Genomic DNA, 17,046 nt, shown 5'->3' on the forward strand with positions numbered 1-17,046 from the left:
AGGCAGTTGTAGCCTAGTGGCTAGTAATAAAGAGGTTGCTGGTTTAAGCCCCACCACTGCCAGGTTGCCACTGTTAGGCCCTTGAGCAAGGCCCTTAACCCTCAATTGCTTAGACAATACACTGTCACAGTTATGTTAATGTAAGGAGTAGCTAGCTATTGCTTTCTAAGTTTCTGAACTAGATTGTGTTAACTGCATATTTTTTTTATGAATTTTCTCCCCATTTTTAGCGCGTCCAATTTTACCCGATAGCGTCATGCTTCCTCTCTACTGGTGCTGACCCCTTCCTCTGATTGAGGAGAGCAAACTGACACATGCCCCCTCCGACACGTGAGCATCTTTTAACCTGACTGCATCTTTTAACCTGCATGAGGCGAGTTCTCATGCCAATCAGCCTTGTTCACGGAGAGCCACACCCTGATCAGCATTATTTCTTTACTCTGTGCAGACGCCATCAATCAGCCAGCAGAGGTCGTAATTGCATCAGTTATGAGGTCCCTATCCGGCTCCCTACCTGGATGAACGTTGTTCATATTGCCCAGCCAGTTGGCAGAGCTGAGATTCGATACGATGTATTCGAAATCCCAGCTCTTGTGTGCTAGGGTATTTTACCACTGCCCACCTGAGCGGCATGTTAACTGCATAATGATGAATGCTAACATTAGCTAGTTTCTAAGTTTTGCCTGTTACATTGTTGGTAACTAATGACCCCCCTACCCCCCACCCCCGAAATGCTGTTTTTACCTCTTTATAGGGGGTCCGAATAATAATTAGGAGGGTCAGACTAGACAATCCCCCGTAATTCAAAACCATGTTTACAAGCTGTCTGCTTTTGCACTCTGCAGTTCTATTTTGTGACCCTGTGTGGCTTGCTGCTTTCTGTCTGGCCTATTGTTGCATAATAGCCATCCAGACACTTCCACTTCATAATAACAGCACTTACAGCTGGCCATGGCTGCTCCAGCCGGGCAGATATGTGACCTAATGATTGATAAAAAGGTGGCATCCTATACGGTACCAAAACACTGAAATTGTTATTTCGATTCATCGTTCTGACTTAATGTGTTCTATGGAATACATGACTGTACGCATCTGGGATTTTACGCACCCACACAAATTTACGTGAATTATGTTTAAATTAGATTGAATCACATCCTTCCTGTGATTGCTGACTGCTTAATAAATAATACTGCTGAATTTTTGTAGAATCCTCAGCCACGGTGGTTTTCAATTTTGAGTAACATGTTTATTTCGAAGCATCTTGAAGTCCTCTTACTGCAATTGCTGACTAAGCGTTTTCCTTTTTCAGGATCTGTGCTGGTGTTGATCTTTGTGTGTGTGTGAGCTCATGTGGGACCTGTGCCAGGATACATGGGTTAGTTCAGCTGCTATACTCCAGCCAGAGAATGAAAAACACAGGCATGCTCTCAGGGGAACTGTTTCAAAGGTAACACCTTCAAGGTTCAGGATGAGGTTGTGCAGATGTAGACACTGTTGTATGTTGCCTTTGTGACAATTTACAAAAGGTACTGACAACTAGGCGGCCAAGTCAACAAAATGATGAAAAAAATCAAGCACTCATTTCCAAATGAAAATACATTTTGCTATCGCAGATTATTAATTATGTAATTCCTCATACAAAAGGGATGATATTCTGTTTTGTATTGCAACTTTTTTTTTTTTTTTTTTTAGTGTGTGTTGTGCTGGTATGAGTGGATAGGACACAGCAGCGCTGATGGAGTTCTTAAACACCTCACTGTAACTGCTTGACTGAGAATACTTTACCAACCAAAAATATATCCAGCCAACAGCACCCTATTGGCAGCGTCCTGTGACCACTGATGAAGGTCTAGAAAATGACCAACTCAAACAGCAGCAATAGATGAGCGATCGTCTCTGTTTTTACATCTACAAGGTGGACTAACCATGTAGGAGTGAATAATAGAGTAGACAGTGAGTGGAGCAGTGCTGCTGTGTCTTATCCACTCATACCAGCACAACACACATTAGCACACCACCACCATGTCAGTGTCACTGCAGGGCTGAGAATGATCCACAACCCAAATAATACCTGCTCTGTGGTGGTCCTGTGGGGGGTCCTGACCATTGAAGAACAGTGTGAAAGCAGGCTAAAAAAGTATGTAGAGAAACTGATGGACTACAGTCAGTAACTGTAGAACTACAAAGTGCTTCTACTGTATATGGTAAGTGGAGCTGATGAAATGGACAGTGAGTGTAGGAACAAGGAGGTGGTTTTAATGTTATGGCTGATCAGTGTATGTTATTATTCTTCTCAAAGATTTTCAGCAGGGTTGGGGTCAGTAGAGTATCCTGCTGGAAAGTTTATTGGCCTTCCTTGAACTGTTGCCACAAAGTTGGAAGCATATCATTTATTGTATATAAATAATTATTTTTACTTCAGTAATGGGTATTGCTAAACAACATGTGTGGTGTACACATACTTTTGGACATTTTGGGGTGTAAGTCCCATTAGAGTTTACATAAACGTTTCACTTTAACTGCATACTTACTCCAGCCTGCCTCAGTAGAGGCTTAACCCAAGTTTAACCCGAGTTTTAAAATGTGCTGTGCCCAGACTTGTTGCAAGTTAGACGCTAGCGTTAGCAATTTCTGTAAAAACAAGCATTCATATACTAACAAAGAATGTTTTCATTCTGTTTTGTTAAAACATTATTCTTTTTATGGAGTGGGCTAACAGTGTGTTAGCAATGGGTGGGTCACAACATGTCCAGAGTTCCAGCCCTCCCTGCTCGCACTGTCCTCCTTTAATACCCAAATAAACACTACAAACCACATGTTTTACACTTTACATGATGACCTTATTCTTCTGAGGAAAATAAAAAAGAGAAAAATCAACTCAATAAGAAATGGCGTGAGGAGAAATACTGGGACATGCCAGTGAGGGTGCCAGGACATGCAGGTGTTTTCCCAGCTGTGGTTAGTTTGTAGCAGTTAGCCACCTCCCTGGGGGTGGGCAGGTGCTAAGTGGGTTTATTTAACAGTGACCAGGTGGAGATCGAAGGTATGATTAAGTCTGAGAGGTGTTTATAGCAATGAGCCTGATGACTGACTGGCATGAAGCCTAAACAGACACCAAGTGCAGGCTCTTGTGTCCACATCACACCAAGAAAAGTGGTTTATGCAACTTTGGGCTAGATGTTGATGTAAGGTTACGATGCATAAAATCTGAAGTCTTGCATATTTGTTTGGATTTGTACAGTCGATTGCACCTGCTGTTTCTGACTGTACTGCAGGCTTCCTCTCCTCTCAGCTCCTTTGTGTTTCATTGGGGCTTTATAAATATCTTGCCCAGTCTCCCATAGCCCGTCAGGCCCTGCTCTTTCCTGAGGGAGCGGAAGTTCAGCCCGGAGCAGAAACCCAGCTGGTTTGAGGGAAAAAAGAGCTTTAGGACAGGGGGATGGGAATCATGTTGTTGTTGATGAGGTTCTTGTTACAGTAAGGGCATTAAGGTTAGTAGGGATATCAGTGTAATGGGAGAGCAAGACTGTGCTTACTCATACAATATTGATCGCCACTTAATACAAAGGGCAAATCGACATGTATGTACGAAGGATCTTCAAAAAGTTTCAGCACTTTCATATTTTGGTTGGAAACAGTGAGGGTGGGAAGAGCAGTAATTGGTCGTGTCTGAGAGCTTATAGTCTGGATTTAGCACCATCTGATTTCCACCTTTTTGGATGCTCAAAGAAGCTTCAAGGAGAAAAAGATTTTCATGTGATCATGATGTGAAAGCAGTGGCTATGCAGTGACTATATACAAGGGATCTTCAAAAAGTTTCCGCACTTTTATATTTTTGTTGAAACCGGTGATGGTGGGAGGAGTAGTAATTGGTCGTGTCCGAGAGACTAAGAGAGAGCTTATAGTCCGGATTTAGCACCATCTGATTTCCACCGTTTTGGACCTCTCAAAGAAGCTTTACGGGGAAGAAGATTTTCATGTGGTGATTATGTGAAAGCAGCGGTGCATCTGGGGCTATGTGCTCAACCAAAACATTTTTGCTGATGGCATTAAAAAGTTGGTACATGCTGAGAAAAATGCATCAATGTAGAAAAGTAACTTTTTTGACAAACCCTCGTAAATGTTTTTTTTTCTTAATTCAAATAAATAAAATAGTATTTTAGCATACAGCTATGCAACTAATGTGCTTTCACTCCCACCGAGGCTCGAGTTTGCACATGCTGATCTTAGGCTATTGTCTGACATGCCATTCAAAGGTGTGCAGCCCTTTACTTTATGACTTAACTGTTGTTGCTTCTAGATGTTATAACGAGGGCCCTATTAAATTCATGGGAAAATGTGCTTAATTTCACAGACCTCATTTTTCAAAAATCACAGATTACACAAATTTTTAAAGAAAGGTGACACATTTCACTGTTGTAATAAAATAACACTCTACCTTAATACCTAAACTACTGCAGTAGGTCACCCGGGTACTTTTTGCGTACTATGTATTCATATCCAACTCACTTGCTGGAAAGATGTCATTACATGTCAGTGTCAACTAAACTTCTCAGTTTGATCCATTCGTATAAGTGCAGCTAAATTAATTCATTTATCTTTTAAAATAAATAAAAATAGCATCACACGGTATGTCATGTTGAGAGCATTTATTTATTACTGTTTACATGTCCAGCATGGATCATTAACGCTCAACAGAGGCGATCAACCAACACAAATGTATAAAATCTTAATTTTCTACCTCAGAAAACAAACAACAAAGCCCCCACAAAACGGAATGTTATTAACAAAGTCAAAATCTAAAAAAAAAGAAAACTTAGTAACATTTTAAAAAAAAGAACCAAATGAATAAAAAAAATAAGAAAATCAATCGAACTTAAACCACAAAAATAGAATTATACATTTAATCATTACTAATAATGATGAGGTTTTAACAACAATTGCAGCACAAAGTTGGCATGACATTGCCTTAATATTACTGATACTTTACCTGATTTTGTTACTACTTAGTCTGTGCATGGATTGTTTTGTTAGAAAGCATGGATCTGGCTTATGGGTAAAGTGAGATGCTCACTAAGACAAAAATGCAAAGCCAGACATAGTGTTAATCTAAAATCGCACTTAGTTCTGACACAGATTGGCATATCCTGCCAGAAATCCTCTATCTAGGCATTCAATGCCACAAATCACAATATGTTTTAGTCACTATGAGATCCTTTGTATTTTTTTTCTGTTACAGTTGTGGAGTGGGTGGATGATGAGAAAGAAAGATGTATTAGAGATCTACTCTTGTTTCAGGCATAAATAAAAACAATAATTAAAACGATGGTGCATTACACATTCATGGGGTGTATATACACCTTGAACAATTACAATGTGCTAAATTCAATGTACAATGGAAGCATATCACTGAGCTGCAACTCTAAATAACATTTCACTAAAATCCCCCAGTCACCCACAATGCTTTTAAGATTGCTATGCTAGAAAGAGATTGTAGGAGGCCTCTTCCTGGCCTTGGCCGAAAGCCCAGCCTTTTTCTTCCTGTTGGCCAAAAGATGAAGTATGCAGGACAATAATGCCCAAAATGAGAGAGGCCATTGTTAGCCAGTCCAGAATCAAAGTACGGGAGTGGGATTAACAAGGGAAAATCAAGCATGGATAGAAAAGAAGCTTTATCTTTGATCAACACAGCAAGTTGAGCTTGGCTGCTTTATCTTTGCAACGAAGAAATCGGACTTGGATAGGAGTTGGAATTTACGTCATACACAGTGAATGTACAGAACTGAATAGATTTTGGCAATAATTCAACCAGAAGGTTTACAAACATGTAGTAAACGGATGATAGGAGAGGTATGATGTTTTACACAGTTATAGGATTAAAGCTGTTAGTTTATTTTTAAGTATAGGTGGTGGCAACTGTGTAGCACTGATGAATTCCCCTATCTTGTGTATTTTCCGTCATTTAGTTAGAAGCACAAGTGAACAATGGAACTTACCCTAGTACCATTTCCCGTTTTTTATTTACCAATTTAGTAGTTCCACCTACTAATGAAATCATCCCTATCTTATGACAGTTACCAAACTAAACGGTAAGCACTAGCATGTGAGGTGCTAAAACCAACCACTTCCATTTTCAAGCTCTATCTGATGTAACATCTGAGAGCAGATCAATGTGGTTAGAGGGAGCTGGATACCCAAGATTGGCTAACATCATTCTGGTTGATGAGAGGGTACAGGAATGCCATTCCTCCCACCCAGACTACAAAGCAAAGTATGCTCTCAATTTCTGTGTCCCAAACCACATAGACCAGACTAATATAACACAAATGGTATGATGGTATGCGGTTTAAATGGGCCAATTAAAAAACCTGATTCACAGTAGGCATGCATGAAAGTGTCCAAATAGTGGATGGAAATGCAGTTGACTATCAGATTTAGGATATTTAAGGACCCTGTTCATATAAGCATTTAAAAGTAATTATTAGCATGCTTGTAAACTCTCCTAATGAGGTCTTGCCAGATACTAGTCATAGTCCTTCAGAAAAGATATTGTACAGTTATTGTAGACAAGTTCTAAATAGTCTTGACTAAGCATTAGGTTTTGATTGGCTAAGCAATAAAAATCAATAAACTTGTACACCGAAACAGCCACATGGTCTCCAAAAGCAAGGCCACCAAAGGTATGTTGCAGCTAGTAAACGTCAGCACACATGGGGATATAGACTGAGCTGTTTGTGTATTCTTCATTGATCTGGGCGGGAGAGAAGGAAGGGCTTTTATCTCTGATTAGCTCTCCTCATCACAGCGGATGGTGGGAGCAGGGCGAGACAGGGTAGGGGGAAGGGGGCTGCCTGGCAAGCCAGCCAAACGGCCTCTGTCAGCAATGGCATGCAAGTCATGACTGTCCTTCGTCTCCTCTACTCTCTCCATAATATTTATGAAAGTGGTTTCGACTCAACCTTGCCTGACAAGGCAATATTTATAGTACCACGCTTTCATTCTCTTCTCCTTGATGTCCTCTCTGCCTTTGCAAAGAGAGCAACTTTCCGTGCCTGGGAGGGTAAATAAGATTTCCAGCTGGATAGGCTTCCAAGTTTCTTGATGCTGGCTTTTAAACGTGTAATGTCACCAAAAGAGAAAGAGAATAGTAATGTACTAAAGTAATGCTTTGACATACTACTTATTACAGTAGTACAAGGTTTGGGATGCAGTCCTAGTCAGTTTCTCTGCCACAGCAGCGTCTCTGAGCGCTATATTTGCTTCACCATAACGCAGTAAGTCTTGAAACATCTGCGATTGATCGTCTAGTGTGCGCATCGTGACGTCAAAGGACAACAGTAGGCAGGCGATAAATGCAGCGTAGGATGTCAAATCCAGCTGAAAACTGCTGAATGGAAGGAGTATGGTTGCCAGGCACAGATCCCGTTTCCTATTCAAAGAATGTAGTTCTAAAATAGCCCATGGCAGTGTGGATGCCAGGAGCGAGTGCCAACATACTCCCAAATGGGGTCTAGACCTCAGAAGGATCTGCTCTATTCTCATGAGGATTCTCAGGCAAGTCAGCACCCTTTGCATCTTCCCCACCCCTTCAAATCAGGCTCATCTGTGGGAAGTAACCCAGCCCAGGTTCTGGAATAACACTTTAAAGTTTTATCCAGAGGACTCGGCAGAAAAGGTTTCTGCAGCTCAACCTCCTCCCTTAACCACCACCCTTTGAACTTGCACAGATGTCTCTATATCTCTTTTTCTGATAACTTGCTGATGATTCTTGCTTTATGTTTTACTCTCCCCCTTCTGAAGAGTAGCTGATTAAGTATAGAGGAGCTTGTTTTGGAGTTGCGGGAGGTTAGCAGTGCTTTCGCCCACCTGCTGTTTTTAAAATGAGAGGATTATCTAACAGGGGAGAGAGGTCCAGAACGGGCTTTAATTATGACTGTAACTGAAGTTTCAAGCTCAAATGCATTTTTATTGGTGTGTATATAATAGTGGTATGTACTAGTGGTATACTTTTACAAGCTATGCATTTGATTACTTTTGTTTTAAGCAAACCGATACTCGGCTAATGGTTCCCACATCAACCATTTGCAAGAAACAGCATTCAGTACCTCAAATTTTCCCTCAAACGTTCCCATTCCCACCCATCCCCTGCAGTGTGGTTTCACAGTACGCTGCTTTTTGTCCTAAAGGAAAAGCACCACGTGAGCTACACTTCTCTGACAATAAAAGATTACAGTCAACACGGTATCACAGGACCATAGGGAGAAAGCAACACACGAGGAAGGTCAGAGGGCTCCTCTTATAGGAGTAAAACCACAGGAAGGCTTGGCTAGCAACAACAAGGCACCGTTGTTAAAACAATAGCGTGAATAGCGAGTCTTTCGACTAAGGCAATAAAATGCATATGATTTTGTTTCTCATAACTGGCAACTTAGCAAAGAAGTCCAGAATGGCACGTTGGGTTGCAAATGTTTTGTTGGGTTCTGTACTTTCTACTTGACCCGTCTAGGCAAAAGCTACATCCTGAGTAAAAGGAGCGATTGTTGAGCTCAACAGTGAGGTTCTGGGAGTAAAGTTTTCACAGATTTTAAACAAATTAACTTATCATTTCAATTTTTAAACCTGACAAGTATGAATTTGCGGTAGAGTACCACACTTCTCACAATTTTAAAGTCAAAACCAACCAATCAGAGTTTGTTTTCATGCAAAACTGACTTGAACAAATCTACATAACTAGATTAAAAAGGACAGTCTGTGATTTTCAGTCAGAAAAAAGTGGTTAGTCACATAAAGCAGTACATAAAGCAGTGAGGCAAAATTCAACCCATCAGTAAAGGAGGTGTATTACTTCCCTGCATATTAAATTTAAATACATTAAAGCAGTTGTGTTTGGTGCCTCCTTGAAGGTTTGTTTGTTTATTAGGATTTTAACGTCATGTTTTACACTCTTGGTTACATTCATGACAGGAACCGATAGTTACTCATCACACAATGTTCATCAGTTCACAAGGTTATACCAAACACTGTCATGGACAATTTAGTGTCTCCAGTTCACCTCACTTGCATGTCTTTGGACTGTGGGAGGAAACCGGAGCACCTGGAGTAAACCCACGCAGACACAGGGAGAACATGCAAACTCCACACAGAAAGGACCCAGACCGCCCCACCTGGGGATCAAACCCAGGACCTTCTTGCTGTGAGGCGACAGTGTTACCCACTTAGCCACCGTGCCGCCCCTGCTTGAAGGTAATATCGAAGAAAATGTTGAATTTGATTGACTGTTAGGAATCAAAACAATTAGCTAAGTAAATGAAAAACACAGACTTTCCCTTATACGTCTGAAACCCTTCTGGCATCATATGTGTCATTCATTATACGTTTAGGAAACATATCTGTGGGTGGCCCAAGATCTGTCAAAATTTAACCAATGAACACACAAAACAATAGTTTCACCTGCCCAAGAATAATGGAATGTGGCTTCAGAGAAAACGCCTAAACAGGGTACATTTGTTGGCTTGTTTAAAGATTATTAGCTATGGCTAAAAGTCACTGATGTTTATTTTAATACTGGCTGAACCATATTATATAAAATATAAACTAACATATATCTATATAAACTACACTATATGCCATTTTTCTTCTTTCTTTTGCATTAAAATACTTATAAGATCCAAAGGTTTGTTGGTTTTGTTTAATGCTTTTAATTCTTACGCAAGATATTTCTAAAATGTCAACAGAATAAATAAAATAAATAGGAAATTTACTTCCAGAAAGAAAGTAGCTGAAAAGTGGATGGTCACTGTTGAGCTCTATTAAGCAATCACTCGATAATAGACTGACTTTTGTACGGTGCATACTTTTGATTTCTCTCCTCCTCTTCCAGACATGAGTGCTAAGCCAGATGGCAGATCTGAGTTTAGCATGGCACAAAGAAACGTCCTTATTTATAGAAATGTGCACACAGTGTGAACCGAGGGGGTAAAAAACAAACCAATACCATGTAAAGTAAGGAAAACAAAACAAAATGTGCAAACTCTCTTATAAATAGACTACAGTCAACTCATTAGGTAAGCACCATGGGTAACAGAAAATAAGTAGTGTGTGTGTGTGTGTGTGTGTGTGTGTGTGCGCAATGTAAGTATATCACCGAGATGAAAATGAACGACTGATATGGAGGTCAAGGGTTTGGAGGTCAGAGTTGAAGCGTCCTAATTCACACCCAGTCCTGCATGGAGCGTTTGCAGCGCACCAAGTATTTGGGTGCCCCCTTCCTCTGCAGTGTATTGATGATAGCGTAGATGAGTGCCAGGATGCACAGCACCAAGACCAGGGGTACAGTCACCATAATGATGTTCATGGTGCGCTCCGTCTCATCGATCTTCACCACCACGTCCACCTCGTTTGTTTCCTCTTCTTTCGTCTCTTTGTAGTCCACATCATTGGTACGGTCCCTGTCCTTGTCCTTCTCCTTGTCTTTGTCCTTCTCCTTGTCTTTGTCCTTCTCCTTGTCTTTGTCCTTCTCCTTGTCTTTGTCTCGTCCAGCATCAGGGTTAAAAGGTGGTCGGTCAGGCCATTTGCGGCCCGGGTCCACATCTGTGTCTCTGTCCAGATCCAGGTCCACGCTGCAGCCCATGAAGTCTTTCAGGATGGATTTGGGGTAGCCAGGCTCGCTCTTCATTCGGTGGTTGTCGAATTTCCAGTACTTTGAGCCTTTGTAGAAGACTGTGTATGCTACAGAAATGATACAGTACATTTAACTTAGCCAAGTTAAAGAATGCTTTACAAGTTTAACTTAACTATAATCTATAATTAAATGATTGCAAGTATTTTATCTGACCCTAATCATATTTTGGTTATATATTAAAATCCTAATCCTAAGTATTCAGGAAGCATATATACATCCATCTTTTTTCTTGTAATGTTAGATATGCTAGACACAATAGTTTTTCACAACTAAGCTATTTAAAATAAATTGATCTGCAGCATCATAATGTCTGTTTCAGTGGTTTGCACTTATATGCACTTATGTAATGCATTTGATTCTTTTATTATTTTAGGAACTAAAAAGAGTGAAAAATATTTATTGTATTTATATTTTGTTAATTAAATAATTTAATAATGAATATTTTATAATAATAATAATTTGTAATGTATTTATTCATTGTCATGAATAATCTGTAAATGTGTTTACTACTACTACTATTATTATTATTTATTTATTTATTTTTATTATAAAACGTATTATTTCAATCAGATTTTTATTTGAAAGATAACATGAATTGTCTGATGAGTCTAATCACTTGTCTAATGCCATCCGGTACTGTGAGGACCTGGATGCCAAAATGAGATATGGGAGTCAGTTGGGGCCACTGGCAAAACCATTAACATATTAAACAGTGTTATGCATGGTTTGGGCACCACTGGTCAAATTCCATGTTGGGTTAATTTTCTAAATAGTAAAATAACAAACACAAAACCAAAAACTAAAATATCAGGGAAAAATATTTGCCATGTACAAACGTTATGGCACCTTAACCTTTTTTATATGTAAAATTTAGCAAATGAATAGCTGAATCAACGGTTCTGGCTAATCAGTCCTACCTAGGTTAATTGTGTCAGGTCTTCTCTGGATTAGGCTGCACTTATAATGCAAAAGAGATCAGCACAGGAAATAGGAAGAAAGAAACCTCTTTTTTTAAAGTGATGTCATTCTTCCCCTGCTCTTAAATAAATTTCCTGATCACATTTCTCCCCCCACCTCGGTCTCCTCCAGCTTTAAAGCAGTTTCCTTCCACCCCTGCCCCTACTCACCTCCATCATCGCTGAGAAAGGCTCCCTTGGGAGAAACGGGCACTGATGTATCCCACACGCTGATTGGTTTAGGGTATTCTGGGTCCACAGATCGCGAATGTTCATTAAATCGCCAGTACCTGCAAAGGAGGAATGGATCAATACACTAAGTACTTAAGAGAAGCATACAGTTGTAGGGTATGTGTACGTAAAGCATTTTGTGGTTCTTAAATTCTGCAACTGTTCTTTTTCTGTGATTATGATTGGAACACAGTGTCAAAAAACATATAGCATCAGTGTTAAAATGTGCATATAGCATCTTAGAGTGGGTCACGACCCTTGGGTGGGTTGCGAGCCAAATAAAAAATAGGTAGCAAAGAAAAATAATAATAATAATTAACAGGCACATAAACACAAAATTAACTTGTACATAAACATTCCTTGAGAAGGCTTTACGTTACATCTTGTAAACCACAGTGGGACCAGATTGCCACCATTGTTATTAATTAAGTATATTTAGTTTTGTGTTTTGATGCACTGTTTGTGTTTCCTGGGTCGCGGTAAAAATCATGGACAAAATGTGGGTTGCTTAAAAAAACCCTGTCTTATAGAATCAATTAAGTTGTGCAGAATGTTCATAAATTATAATGTTATTTAACTTTGTTACATGACCTCCTAATCATTTATTAATGATTATGTGTATGACAACAGCTGGTGACTTCTCTGTGCTCACATGAATAGGGGTCATTTTTACTGCCCCCCTTAAAAGTACATTAATGTACGTATTTCAGGAAATAACCCAAATGGTTACCTTAAAAAATTGTCAGAATGGTCAGATGATATCCCACAACCACCAAAAACAGATGTGTCATGAATTACAAGATGCTGAAATGTTGCCAAATATTTTCCAAAGCACAAACTAAGCCTTATTTTAAATGGATTGCCAAAGATCCAGTAAAGGCATTTTACTCACCTGTCTCCTTTAAAGAAATAGGTGTAGCCTGATGGTTCCCACCAGATAGCTGTTTCTATCTTGTCATAAGGAATGTTCCTGCCATATTCCACCAGGTCCTGAGGGTAGCCTGGCTCCATGTTGGCCTCCCGGAAGATCCAGTACCGATTTCCTGCACAGATTCAGGAATGAAAGAAGAAGAAAAGATAAACAATAAGGCAAGACTCCAGAACGGCTTGAAAACAATAGGAATTTCCCTACATCAAGCATATAGCATGACCAAAGATGACAACACTGCAAGCATTGCAGCACCAGTTTGCCATTGGTTTGAATCCCACTTTGTTGTGGTCTGATGTGATAATAAACACTATACTGCACAGATTATCAGATCGAGCTGTGGGCGTTTTGTTATTACTATACAGTATGGCAGACAGGGTGGCACCATCCACATTGTCACTGCGTGAACCCGCTGGTGCACATCGTCATTTCAGAAAAAGTGCAAGCTCTGCACTCAGTATCTAAGGGGGAACACTGGCTGATGCAACAGGCCTCGCCTTAAATATAACACTCGTTGCCGTCCAAGATTTCAGGTCCCCTGGTTTCTTTCTGATGGCGGCCATCCAAGCTTAAGAAGACTTTGCCAATGACATCACTAGCCTTACAGATGTTTTCCAAATTTCCTTGCAGAAAAAGTTTAACGCTTGCATGCTTGCTTGCTTTCTCTCCTACAATTCTCTCAGTTTATCAGAACCTTTTAGCTCAGTCTTTATCTCAGGAACTGTAACCAGAATGTAAGAGGAAGATGGAAGGACATCAGATATTCCGGAAGTCTGTCTACAAATGGAAGATGGCTGAGGGAAAATTAGCCAGGACGCAGCTTGTGTGTCGATTTCAGAGTAACAAAGTAATAAAAGACACAATGAAAGCGTAAGCTGAACCTTTCACTGTTTATGGACACATGGTTTGCTACCCAGGCAACTGTAAGTGTCACAGAAAGGTAAAGAGCAATAGCTAAAGCAGCAGGATGTTAGTACCAACCTAAAAGTTAAACCAGCAATGCAAATCTGTCCAACCTAAGGGTTTCACATTTTAAAAATGTGTACCTCTGGCTACTTTTACCTGTAAAATACATCATTCCTAAATACATAGCTCCCCAATGTAAATAAAAAATGATCCAAATCAATAAAACAGTAAGGTTACCCCAGTTACCCCAACGGTAAACTGACGTAAATCTGAACTGGTAATGGTTGTAATGTAATGGTCCCTGCTGAGCTTTTTACAGCATGTACTAAAACACATACATCTAGTTATGACTGGCATTTATATAGAATGAACATAAATGGGCACCTTTAAAAAACACAAATCTGCCGTCGTGCCTTTCGTAGGCTGCATCAATGTCTCCTGGCAGGCCCCTCCAGAAGTGGCTAATGGGCATGGGGTAGTTATCCAGCACCCGGTTTCTCCTCACCCTCCAGAACCAGCGACCCTGCAGGGACAAAAAAAAGAAGAAGAAAAAAACGAGATGCTATTAAAGTCCTCCTAAAATCTTTATCAAAAAGCTGTAAGTCTGTAAGGTGTCAACCAGCCAGCTATTTCTGTTTCTCTGCTAATTTACCAAGGAGGTTTTTAGGCTTAGAGATGATGGCTCAAACACATATCTGGTTTGTGTTAAATTGTGTGTGCCAGATACATGCATAGGTTACAGTTGTTTTTCATGTATTAAAGAATTCAATCAAATCATCATCAACTCTGAACAGTAAAGACTTCAAAACTGCTGATTATTAATGAATACAGCAAGACAGTTGTGTAGCAGGTACTGTTAGTACTGCACAGCTCCACGTTCCCCAACCATTGGCTCTAGTTACTGTTTTAATGGATAGTGACGTTCTGAATATATCTACATGGGTTTCGCTCAGGTACTCTGGTTTTCTTCCACTTACAAAAACATGTCAGCAGGAGGACTGGTTACTCTAAATTGGCCTTAGATGTGACAGGTGGCCTGTGTACAGACAGTTTTCTACATACTTGTTTATTCAGAAATGTACTAGTAATTTAATGAATAAAGGGTTAAGTTTAAACACGCCCCATTGTTGAAATCCCAGATAGATGGTCCTAACAATTTCCAGGTTACAACCTAATACAATTCCTAGGCACTGTGCTCATTTTTATATTCAATAATTCATTCAGTGATTCCTTGTGTCTTGTAGTTTGGACATTTATTATGCACTTATTATGTTCTATTGCTTATAGGCAGTCATGTCTGTGTAGACACCTGGCTGGCCAACAGCACCACATAGATTTAACCTGGCAGAAAAGTGTTATTGTGGGCAAAACATCTGTATTAATACATGTATGGCATTTAGCACCTTACAGTTGTGATTGTAATTCAGCACAAATAATTGAGGGTTAAGGACCTTGCTCAGGGGTCCAACAGTGGCAAACTGGAGGTCATGAGATCTGAACCAGCAACCTTCTGATTAACAATCCATTACCTTAATCAATAAACAAACACTATTATATGTGCTGTGGTACAGGTTCCACCACTAAATAATACTTCTTACACTTTTACCACCCAAATTGATCTACTGGTGCTTTAAGTTATTATTTATCAAAACACACACAAGAAAAAATCTATCTTGAAGTGTGTGACTACACGACACAATAAAACCAAAGTGCAATATCAGTAATGCTATCGCCAATGTTGTAATAAAGAATAGCTGCCATGTTGTGCAGTCCTACTGCATATTCACAACAAATACAGCTGTACTCCACTGCACTCAGCCTGATAAATTAGATCACCAACGAGCCAGTCCATTCTCTTGTTTCTTGGGGAAAGAAGCCAAGACCTTGAGGTTGCTCCACACCTGACCTGAATTAAAGAGAAAGCCAAGCCTGCAGCCAACAAGCTCTAAATCTAACCAATCTGCTCCAGCAATCCAGAGCCAATATTGTTTCCTAACAGGACACATTGTAGCCTTGAAATCAGGAGGAGTGAGTGCAGTGAGTTTTAAACCTTGCAAAAGGCCAGGATTAATTTTTCTGGTTAGAATGTGGAGGATGACTGACTTGTTAATCAAACAGGGTCAACACAGTCAGCTGATCAAACTTATGATCTCATGTAAACCACGGCAGGCAGTAAAGTTAAAAGGCAAATCTGTTGTTAATATCCTCTCATGGATAACACAACAATATTGCGTGTTAAACTAGTTTTGGGTTTGGCTTACCACATGTTTCATTTACATTACTGCCATTATAAAACGCTGATTATGCTATTCGTGTAACCCAGGAAACTTGTAAGCAGCTGGCCCACAGGAAATCGCCCAAATTTTTATAGGGGGATTTTTTCTCCGATTTCTTCACACTGTATGAACCAGTAAATAGATGTGGTCATGCTGGAACCCAGACTCTCAAAGATCAGGCTCTAACATGTCAATCCTCTGGGGCCAGAACATATGATGTTTTGACTTGTGCCAGCTGTGGACTGTGAGAGTTTTGGAGTCTTTCATGATTACTACATGTCACACATGAAGCCAATAAAATCTTGGCCAATTTTAATTGCCGGCTGTGCAATATCCTGTGGTATGCATGTTAAATTGTACAATGAAATTTCTTGTGATTGGTACAAGGTGGGAGACAATTACATTTTGCTTGTGTTATCAATCAGTGCATTCTGGTCTCATGGGAAAAATTAAGCAGCGTAAGCAAAAGTGAGGTCTTGGTATATTAGTGGGAATGGATAAAAGTGGACAATATAAATATTCCCATCGTCCATATTAAGCCTAAGGAAAAAAAAAACACTTTATTGTTTATAACTGATTTGTTAGATATGCAATTTTAACTCACTGTGAGTGAATAAATGGCACACTATATGGCTACAAGTATTTTGACACCTGACATTGTACTCGTTGAACATTCTTTTGTAAAATGACCGACATAAATATGGAGTTGGTTCAGAATAGATGTCCCAATTCATCCCAAAAGTGGTCACTGGGGTTGAGGTCACAGCTCTGCAAAGACCACTGAAATTCATCTATACCTCATCTTTATGGACCCTCACTCATTTAAAGTACTTTTCTACTCATATACTTTATACAGAGTACTGAAGTACTTACTCTCTTCCTCTGCTATTTACTCAAGTACTTGAGTAATCAATCTTTCTCTGCCAATGAAGTATTCAAGTTATATATTAATCTCAAGTATTACTTCTGTATTGACAGTTTTTTTTAACAGCTGCAACCTACCCTGCCTTAACATGGAAATCAAAAAGCAAGTTTATAAGATGCAACCTAAAATGACTTCTAATACAT

The 17,046-nt window shown here is 39.7% G+C and overlaps 1 protein-coding gene across 1 annotated transcript in view; it reads right to left on the reverse strand.

The window, feature by feature from the left end:
- Nucleotides 1-9,713: 9,713 nt before the first annotated feature.
- The window catches only part of mmp15b (matrix metallopeptidase 15b), a 28,445-nt gene continuing 21,112 nt past the window's right edge, over nucleotides 9,714-17,046 (reverse strand). Inside the window, exons 7-10 of the mRNA XM_063012380.1 lie at nucleotides 14,087-14,225; nucleotides 12,761-12,911; nucleotides 11,809-11,927; nucleotides 9,714-10,728 (exon numbers count right to left, since the gene is read on the reverse strand). Of these exons, the coding sequence (XP_062868450.1) occupies nucleotides 10,211-10,728; nucleotides 11,809-11,927; nucleotides 12,761-12,911; nucleotides 14,087-14,225 (927 nt within the window). The 3' untranslated portion in view covers nucleotides 9,714-10,210. The remainder of the gene's footprint in view (nucleotides 10,729-11,808; nucleotides 11,928-12,760; nucleotides 12,912-14,086; nucleotides 14,226-17,046) is intronic.

The sequence above is a fragment of the Trichomycterus rosablanca genome, chromosome 17 (genome assembly GCF_030014385.1).
Source record: "Trichomycterus rosablanca isolate fTriRos1 chromosome 17, fTriRos1.hap1, whole genome shotgun sequence".
In the NCBI taxonomy this organism is placed as follows: domain Eukaryota; kingdom Metazoa; phylum Chordata; class Actinopteri; order Siluriformes; family Trichomycteridae; genus Trichomycterus; species Trichomycterus rosablanca.